General features: G+C 43.0%; 1 protein-coding gene across 2 annotated transcripts in view; it reads right to left on the bottom strand.

Annotated features, from left to right (window-relative positions):
• Positions 1–1159: 1159 nt before the first annotated feature.
• gal3st3 (galactose-3-O-sulfotransferase 3) overlaps positions 1160–10252 on the bottom strand; it is a 27943-nt gene continuing 18850 nt past the window's right edge. Inside the window, exons 2-3 of one of the 2 annotated variants that reach the window (XM_020619744.1) lie at positions 5731–5824; positions 1160–3330 (exon numbers count right to left, since the gene is read on the bottom strand). In XM_020619744.1, coding sequence (XP_020475400.1) covers positions 2079–3330; positions 5731–5813 — 1335 coding nt within the window. In that variant the 5' untranslated portion in view covers positions 5814–5824 and the 3' untranslated portion in view covers positions 1160–2078. The remainder of the gene's footprint in view (positions 3331–5730; positions 5825–10252) is intronic. The other variant, XM_020619745.1, reaches the window with a different exon arrangement.

Here is a 10252-nt window from a genome sequence, read left to right as displayed (position 1 = left end):
TCTTTGTTTGTGCCAGTGTATGAGGTACACCCGCTTTATTAAATCTTTCATATAGAACTGAACTTATTGCCATAACGCCCGAGATTAAAAATGGAACCCCACATCCAGCAGCCTTGCCTTAAACGTCAAGTCTCAACGATGAAGGATGTGATCCCAGCTGGTGGTCCGTGGGAGACTCCCATCAGATGTTATGGCTGCTCTTTGGGCTGAGAGCCTGACCAGAGGGTAGCAACAGGCATGAGAGAATAGAGGATGGAGGATGGAGGGAAGGGTGAAGATACACAGTCTATATGTGTGTGTTCAGTGTCTGTGTGAGTGACAGCAATACCGGGAAGCCAAGATGAGTATCCTACAGTTCTTAGGCTTATTCTCTGGATAAGGTATCTTTCTCTCTCCCCTTCCTTTGTCTAGTATGTACGAAAAGACAAAGAGTTGTTGATTGTGCTGTTGTATTAATGGTATGGAGGACCTCCATGTCCGTCTGGCCTCTTAGGAGGCCTCACAGCGGATCCCTTTATGACATTATGTTTCTCTCAAGAATTTTAAGTGGCATATGTTAGGGAGAGAGGGCAAAAGAGAGCTCAAGCAGCAGAGACTGAAAGCAAGTAACATGACACTATACCAGTGTGATACACACAAAGACCCCTCTGTCCCTCACAATAGGTCTGATATCACCACTTCCCTATTGAGTCCTGGTTGCACAAAACAGATTTGCTCCAAAGGTGCACAAAACTCTCCCATGTTGTCAGATGTGCAGAGATGTGCAATGGAATTTCACAGTGGATTTCTCCTATCCTTGTGTCTGCCAACTTGGATAATCTTTTACCAAATCAAGTCCAAGTCTCACTTCTTTTTCCTCATTTATTTTTATCCTGTCCCAAACTCTGCTTGGAAGGGACAGGAGAAACACTGGTTCGAGAAAAAACAGTCCTTTTCCAAGGACACCCTATCATTGGCATGTGGGTCGGGATGGGGAGAAAAATGCAGTCTGTTGGGCACTCACATTATATTTAAAGAGCCCATGGCATGTTTTTCCTTGTTTTTTTGACTTATCTACAATGTTACAATGGTGAATTAACATCTTAGACATGACCTAAAGCTCATAAAATGAGGTGGACATATGTTCTAGTACTTCTATGCAGAAGCAACTCGGTTTGTACATGTCTCGCAAACTCTCACTTGTGAGATTTTTTTTTCGAACAAAATTTAAGGACTTCCTTGAATGGTCATAATTCCCAGGCAGTTGTACGTTTATTTGAGCTTGCCTGACATCCACCGGTGCTATTTTATAAGTGGAATTTTTTGAGTGCTCGCAGTTTTGTGGATATATTTTCCCTCCTGCTGCTGCACTGTGACCAGAGGATGTGGAGGAAAGTACAGGGCCTGAGGTTACTACATGTCCGGGAATGCTCCTGTACAGGGACTTACTGTTTTAGCTGAGTGGGTCTAACCCACAAGCAGCCGGCCGGTGAAGCCCCCAATGGCAGTGAATGATCAGCTCATCAACACTGGAATCCCCCGAAGCACAGTACAGTTTGTTTTGACTGCTTGAGGCCAGTAAGTTAAAAAAAAAAACACATGTTGCATATCTCTTAATGTCTTGTTAATGTAACATTAGAGAGAATTGTTGTAACGCTGGAGAAGTTGCTATGTCTGCATTATGCCAGTTAGAATATGGGGTTTCTCAGTTACCTGCTTTGTTTAGAGTGTTATACATCTCTTTTAATTGGTACATATACAGTTGTTTACCTATCTTCGGAGGAGAAATTCAAATAAATTAATGCCGTCATGGTATTAATTGTGCTGTCCACTTTCCTCACAACACCAGCAGCAGGAGGTGTGCACATTCATGAACTATCTCGTTTTCAGGAAGATGCTCTCTGGTTTTTTCATTCTGAAACAATTACAGACTATTTGGAGTTAAGATGAGTACCAAGCTAATCTAGAGGTACCCAAGATTAAACATTAAATGGCTGGAAATGAGCAAAATGAGCATGCCATGGGCTCTTTGAGTCTCTTTTGTAGTCTATCAGGCCTTCGTCTGAGAGGATTTAGACCCCTAACTTTGTGGTCTGACCTTAAGTTCCTGCAGTAAACTTTGAGTCAGGACTAGAGGCTGCAGGTGATGGTTGATTATTGTCCACTGGAGGGTGCCGAGGCAGGGCTGTTTTCATGGGCTTCTGGTTGCGATGTAACTGCTGCAGAGGTCGGAGCTGGATGCTTTGACGGTACCGCACTGATTGGGAACGTAGAAGAACCCGTGTGTACTGGACCTCTGGCATAATGAGCTTGAGGCAGAGCTCCTGGGCCTTGCTCAAGAAACCATGGCTGAGATTTTCCGGGAGGTCATAGCCCACAATGTCAACTGTTCTACTTGGCTGCCAAGGGCGGAGTTCCTCATTTTTGATCTCTGCAGCTGTGCGGAGACGCGGCATCCGCTCACCGAAGCAGCTTCTCATCAGCTTTTTCTGGGCTTGCTGAAGGAGTCGCACCTCCCTGGCCACACAGGCTGGACCCAGTTCTGACAGTTTGAGCCACAGTGAGGTGTTGAAGTGGTCGTAGAGATGTGCATCTAAGGAATTCCAGGCACGGATCTTTGCAAGAAGGTCCGGTGTCAGGCTTTGCTTGGAGCTCAGTGTCCGCATGTTGAGCTTAACATACAGAATGTCATTCAGATCCCAGGAGAGGAGATGGCGAAGGAGAACCAGTGACTCATCAAAGTACTCAGCAATCATCACCAGGGAAAAAGTTCGCTCCACCTCTGACGCAAAGGCCTGTGCATACGCCACATCTGTTGCTGGGCGATCCTTGTCTCCACCCAAGTCAAAGGTCAAGGTATTGTGTGCATACATGGAGTATGTTTCATGTGGTCGGTAGTATTGTGAGGGCTTCTCTAGGAAAGCCTCCAGAGAGCTGTTGGGGACCCTTTTAAAGGTCAGACAGTGCTGACTGTAGTAAGTGAACAAAGATTCAAACATGGAGCCAGGCTCTCTCAGTATTGTGACATATATTGTATCGTTTGGCATCAGGCGTTGCAGCTCCGCCTTGTTAAACCGCATGTGGCTGGTGATGATGTTTGGTGGCAGCGTGTGTGGATGGACAAAGTGAGAGGTGAAGCTACGTGGGTAGCAGAACTGATGGGTGCAGGCCTGCACAGGTAATGCCACCGTCAAGTTGTTGCGCTCTGCAAAGCGGAAGAACATGTTCTGCATGGTGGTGCTGGCTGTTTTGTGGGTCTTGAGGAAGGCCACATTGGTGTGCTTAGGTTTCAAGCCCGGGCCAGTGTGAGAGTGGAGGGCAGGACAACCGAGATGGAAGACCTCCATGGCCCTGGAGAAAGAATAATGGAGTGTAATTATTAACTCCAGAAAAAGGGAGTAACTGAAGAGTGCAAGATCATATAAGGTGTGTCTGAATTATTTGTACTTATACTGTGGCTCTGTGATAAATCAACATTACAATTTATTTCCACTTTCAGTGGAATCATAGTGTGATGTTATGTTGTGTTCTTCACATAATTCTGAAATCCCATCTGATAATTGGCAACATATTGTATATAAAAACTAATACAGTGTTGTGTTGCGTGTGTAAAGAGTTTTGACTAATGTCTGGTTCAGACTACACAATTTAAGCTCAATAACACCCTGACCTGATGGTTTGTAGGGAGTCAGAACCAACAAACATGACAATCGATCGTTTTATCTCATATACTGTAGTGTGTCACAGTAAAGGACAACTGATGCTGCATCTGGGATGCCTCAGGACATTCAGACTCAAAATCTAGCATATGCTAGAATTTTTTTCATTGCATATGACGTGGTAGGCCAACGCTGACCAACTGGAGAACAGATTGCTCTTCTGTTCACTGTTATGGTTTAGTCCCCCTCACCAGGAGGGTGAGAGAGAACTGGGGTTGGACTCAAGATGGCTGACCCAGGTGCTAGTACAAAAAAGGTGGTTTAATGGAATAAAAACAACATGACAACATAACAGGGTCCATAATACATACAACAAGGGAAGGGCAGTGATGACTAAGGAGACCAGGACGGTAAACACACAAACTAACAACAGGAACTAGGATAGCAAAGGATGAGAACGGACAGGTGAACAAAAAGAACCAACGTAAACAATGTAATCCACAGCACAGGGACTGTCAGCGTGGAAGACAAAGCACGTATTTCTGTGTTGCTAACCGCATAATTAGTGTGATAAGGTCAAGCCAAAACGCACAGAGACTGGCAGCGTAGCATCTTACACACGTCTAAAAATGCGGGTCAAACATAATCTTTTAACTTACATAGGACCACGTCTAAAAATGCGGGCCAAACATAAACTTTTTAACTTACATAGGGTAAGTATTGTCCGTTACATGTCGCAATGCTCCGGCCACGACGGTGCATCTGCCAGAGGTATAAATAAGGAAGCCAACAAATCACCGGAATACGCCTCAGGTGTGCGCACCGACCCACGAGTCACTAATTACCCGATGCGACACAGCTGAGGCGTTGATCCCGCAAAAAGGGAGAGCAGGAGAGGAAAAAAAAGAAAGAGAGGCAGGGCGGGCCGAGCGGACCTATAGTTCACACACTTTTGGCATATTGGCCTGAACCATTCTCATTAAATATCACAGTGATACAGCTAACATTAGCATATTGACTTTGAGCTTTGTGAAGTAGCTACCCTATAGGGCTAGCTAGCTAGTTTTTGGTTTTACTACCAGCTTAAAACACTACCTCAAGGTCTTTGTGAATGACAGACAATACAACTTACAACCCACAGACAGGTCCACATTTTTTTACACACACAAGCAGCCAGAATCACACATGACACAGACGCTATTCTGTGATTACATTGTCACGCTCCCTGGCGCCTCCAAGTCATGAACAACGGCAGGCTGTGATCTGTGTGGTACCAACGTGTTGTCTGTCATATTCCTTGTCCAAGAATTTATGACTCTATAATTGTGAAATCTGATATAGTGTATACAAATTGTGTAGTCTGAACCAGGCATTACACATATTAAATGTTATTTTAGGATTTTTGGTGTGATTTACATTTCTTTTCAAGATATGTATTCCTGGAAAAATATTTTTATTAACATGGTGACAATAATTTCAGCAATATGTTCCAGCCTACTACACACTGGCCACATTTTAGCATGTGCAGTGTGATCTTGGAGCAAATAAAACGTTTGAAGTAACATAAAACCTTTGCATCCCCCCAGCAAGATGAGAAATTATGACACAAGATACATCAGGAGCTTCGGTTTGGCATGAATATTCATGTTGCAATTTTTATCATAGCATAAAAGCTGAATATATCACAATAAAAATATATTGCTTTGCGCATACGTAACAAATACTCTGCTGTTTTACAGCATGTAATATTCACTGCAGACTGTGGAAACAACAAAGTAAGACAGTAAAGGCAGGAAAAGTAAAACTTTAAGATGAAGAGGGCATAAAGACAATAGAGGGCTGTCAAGGATCTACGATCCCTCTACTTTTATAATTGGTCCCTCGAGTGTCTTGGCAATGTATCTGCACTCAAATTGTCCATATCTTAGTATTATAACAGTCCCTTTATTATTTTACCTTTAAAAAAATGACAAGCTGCCATCATCAGATTTTTCACTGTGATTAGCAGCATATGGGCTTATAGCGTCATAGAGTGTATATAATGTGAGTGGGTGTGTATTTGCATAAGTGTGGGTCTGTTTCAATCACTCACCACATCAAGTGGCCACCATGGTGCAGCAGAAGACTGACAGTACTGAGGGCAATTAAGGCCAGGAATAACTTCTTCTGCGACATCCTTTGCTTCACTGGGATTGTGGGAGAAAGAAAAGAAGAGTGCGAGTGAGGTGGATAGAAAACATATAGCATGAGGTACGCATCAGAAGGAGGGCAGGTGGAGGTGGAGCGAGACAGCAAACAATGGGAATGAGGTGGAAGAAGAATGAGGGTGAAAAATGAGGAAGGAACAAGAGGAGAAAATGAGCAGGAATTGCAGAGGGAGAAAAGATAAACAGGAGCAAAAATGGGGAGTGAAAGGACAAGAGGAAAAGGGAAGAGAGAAAGCAAAGAGGAAGAGGGGCATGGTGAGAAGGATTTAGTCAGCATATAATTGCTGAGATCCATTAGCAGGAGAGGGTAGTGTGGCTTCTGTCTCTCTGTTATAATACCATAAATGACACCTTCATTATTTTCCACAGCTGTATGAGTCATATTTACTGTTACACCTTTTTATGAGCTCTTGGCTTAAACCTGGACAGATGGCCACGTACATTAGGTCAGACATGCATACATATGTGAAAAACCAACAGCACTTCACAGTGAGAGTGCTCTGAGGCAGAAACACCCCATGTCACCTGACACCGCTGAAATGCTATGACAGCAATGGAACCTGGGAAGGAGTCCAAGTTTTTTTTTTATGGAATCTGATTTGCATACCTGTGACTGAGATATCTCTATCCTTGATTACATTGTCCTGTCACCATCCATACACACTATGTATAGTACCACTTGGTGAATGCCTTTACCTAGATCATATTACTTATATCAAATCAGTGCATTTAAAGTCTTTAAATTCAAAAACCAAAATCATGAAAAAAGACAATAAAAACAATTAAAGCACAGTGTCCAGCAAATAGTGTCCCTTCTAAATACAAAGAACATAAATAACAGCATCCTTCATGTGTAAATTAAGCAGATGGAGAAAACTGAGACAAAGGTTCAAGTTTAACCAAAATACTTTTTTCCCAAATAATAATTAAACATTCAGTGAAGAATTGACAGCTGAGCTGGTGCCAAGATGAAGAAGATTAAGAGAGAAACATCAACACTGACATCCATTATTTCCACTTCTGAAATGCGTGAACAGCTGGGACTGCGCTGCTTCAGTGGCTGCGCTCGGTAGGAATGTGCATAAACAGACGTGGAAGCAGGTACAGGCGCAGACACAGAAGGGCGCTGATGCTCTGTGCCCAGCTCTGACTGATGCACAGATTACTATAGACACAACTTGGATAACTGTTGGCCTATAATCTTACATTGTTGAGTCAATGTTTTTACAAGACAAGCATGTTTTGCGCATCCATATACAAGTAGGCGCACACATTCCTATCCTGGCGCTCTAAAGGTCAAGGCGCGTCATTAAGTGCTTCGGGGCATCTTAACAGATGTTGAGGGAAGGGAGTTCATTGCTTATACATAACCCCAATGTACTCAGCCATTCTGGAAAGCTTTAAGTCTACACCTGCCCCCCCCCCTTTTTTTTAGATTTTCTCTCATAGCAGAGTGGCCAGTTTGCTTCCCTTCAAACCCTGGACACTGATGAAACTGCAAGGGCAAAAGGCTACAAACGCAAGTTGCGGGCAGCCTATAGTTTCCAAAGTTTCCAGATTCCACACCAGCTCTAAACAGGTTTAGATTATGTTATTTACAATAAATAAATACAGGTAAAACAAATTTGTTTACCCAGAAATAACAAAATAGATCTAGATCTGACTAGTTCCAGCAGCAACAACAAGATGCCAAACTGGTACTAATCACCGCAGACAGTGCGAAGACTTCATGCCAGAAGAAATTTAGTTGTGCCATGCATAATGACCATAAAGATTCTTGACTTCCTGACTTGAGACATGGTCTTTCCTAACCACAAAACAAGCAATATATTTAACACAACAAATCAGTTGCAACTGAGCAAACCAATATGAAAAAAAACAAACTTGAAAATTAAAACACTGTGGAGCAAACGTGGTGACAGGTCCAGATATCTGGCTTACAGGCGCCGCACCGAGGCGACCTGCGATAGACATCAAAACACCCGCATCCATTATTTTTAATAAAAGCCCCCAAACCAAAGCCGAACTGTCATGCGTGAAAGCTCCAGGATACGCTGCCGTCCTATATCCCCTACGTTCACGCGCGTTGGACACATAAAATACTAACATACTTACCCATTTTGTCCCACACTGAGTTCACGCTGCTCCCGGTGTTATGGGAGCCATGTGCCACTTCTGGTGATGTTATGATTTGGGTCATGTGGGTGAGGTGCCAGGAGGGTGCGAGTGAAAGGGAGTTTTAATTACGACACGATGAAGAATAATGGAGGTGTTGTCTTAGTCCTTAAGAACCAACAGCAAGTTTTATAATGAAAAATTAAATTGTAATAAAAATAAAACATTGTATTAAAGTTTTATTCGCTTTTTTACTTTTTAAACTTTCGTTTACTCACTTTTTTTTTTTTACAAACCTCGAACTAAAAATGAAGTGCGATATTTGTACTTCTCCAAATATAAACAGGTGACAGAAGACTTTCTGTAACTACTGAGACACGGTTCTTTTTGAAATGTGTGAAGTCTGTATGTGTCACTTTACCTCAGGTTGGATAACTGAAAAAACTTATTCTGCAGCCGGAGATATTTATCCCCCTCAACACCAGTCAGTCAGAACTGATGAGGCCTCTTGGATGAGAGGTGAAACGTCTTCGACCTAGAAATCTAGTCCAGTTGATTTTTTCTAAGCTTTTTCAGCTTGCTATGACCTGGATGACTGAGAATCTGCACACTCAGGTTGGATACGCTGTACAAATGCACGGATTGCGCGTTTAGCCAGTAATTCCCTCAATGTGTGCCTTGCGCCAGAGATTTGGACATCGTTTCCCCATCTCCAAGGTGTTTCTGTCGCGAGAGAACACTCGCCCCATACACACTCATGCACGAGCCTCGCTCAAGGTGCACATATGATGACAGCTAAGCTTTCGGCCTGTGCCACTATGTGCGCGACGTGGACTGTCGTGCCCCTAAATATGATCGATACAGAGTGATCAGCCATTCACGCTGAAAACTGGGCATTTCCCTTCTCCGCAGTTCAATCGGTGCATCTCTGGTATAAATGGGACGAATTAATGTACAGTTTGTTAGTTCTGGTGATGCTTGACATACTGTAGTATCAGTTCCACTCTGTGCACTGGTAAATCGGTTGCTTGTGGAGATTGGGGGAAACGAGGTGGCAGACTGAGCAAACTGGAGGTGTATGACAGGCTAAATAGCCCTGTCTGTGCATTCTTGGACCAAAAAAACTGAGCGACTGGATCCGGGTCTCTCGGGACTGTAGGGCTTGTTGGGTGTTCCCTGAATGCAGTGGTTAATGCCTGTCAACAGTGTCTAAGAAAAGACACAGTGAACCAATGACAGGGTTAACATGCCCAAGGCTCACTGGTTGATCTACTGTAAACTTTACATTTCATTCATCCTGTTCAAAAGATTCCTTTTTGTTTGAACTGAAAGACATCACCCAGTTCTTCTAACCAGGAACTCAAAGAGACGAAGCGGACCACTTGGATATATAAAAAATAACCGTGCTGGTTTATTCAAAGGATCACAGGTAAAATTAACATTACACGTCCAGGCATCTTCCACCCCCAAACCTGCGCGCAGGCAGCATGGAGGATAAAAGACCCTGAACCCTCATGCCTATACAATTTTATCCCTTGGTTGGGCTAGCCCATGCTACACAGGAACGTCAACCGTGACGTCACCTGATATGCCAGCTTCACAGCTGGCCGTAGCAGTAGTCAAAACATGGAGAGAATCAATGTGTGTGTGAGTGTTGATCATGTGGTGTGTATCTAAAAACATACAGGACGTTCAGGGACATGTCCGGACATTAAGCCTCGGAAGATATTATGATTAAGATTACGGCTAAACATATCATAATAATAACAATATTCATTCTGCCTGCTGACTTTTTCTATCTAGTTGTCCTTGGGGCATACCAGCAGCCTGCAGAACTCATGACAATGAACTAAGCATTTAACAGCCTGAGCTAGACATCCTGTCTCCACTAAACTAATACAACAAATATCTAATCAATATCTATCTGACTAAGAAATTACCTAACAACTGTTAGAAGACAGGATGTTTAATATTATTACTATGATGTGTATAACTGTAATCGTAATCATAATATTTTCTTATGTTTAATGTCATGACATGTCACTAGATGTCATGTCAGAATGTTTTTAGATACACACCACTTAATCAACAGACACACACACATTAATTTTCTTCATGTTTTGACTACTGCTATGGTCAGCTGCAAAGCTGGCACCAGAGACGTCACGGTTTGACGTTCCTGTGTAGAATGGGGTTAGCCTAAAGTGATATAATGTATAGGCCTGTTGTGGTTCAGGGTCTTTCATCTTTCAGCTGCCTGCGTGCATGTTGGAGGTGGAAGATACCTGAGCG

Source organism: Monopterus albus, unplaced genomic scaffold (assembly GCF_001952655.1).
Source record: "Monopterus albus unplaced genomic scaffold, M_albus_1.0 scaffold225.1, whole genome shotgun sequence".
Taxonomy (NCBI): domain Eukaryota; kingdom Metazoa; phylum Chordata; class Actinopteri; order Synbranchiformes; family Synbranchidae; genus Monopterus; species Monopterus albus.
Note: the sequence above shows the minus strand (reverse complement) of the source record. Positions and strands in the feature narration are given on the sequence as shown.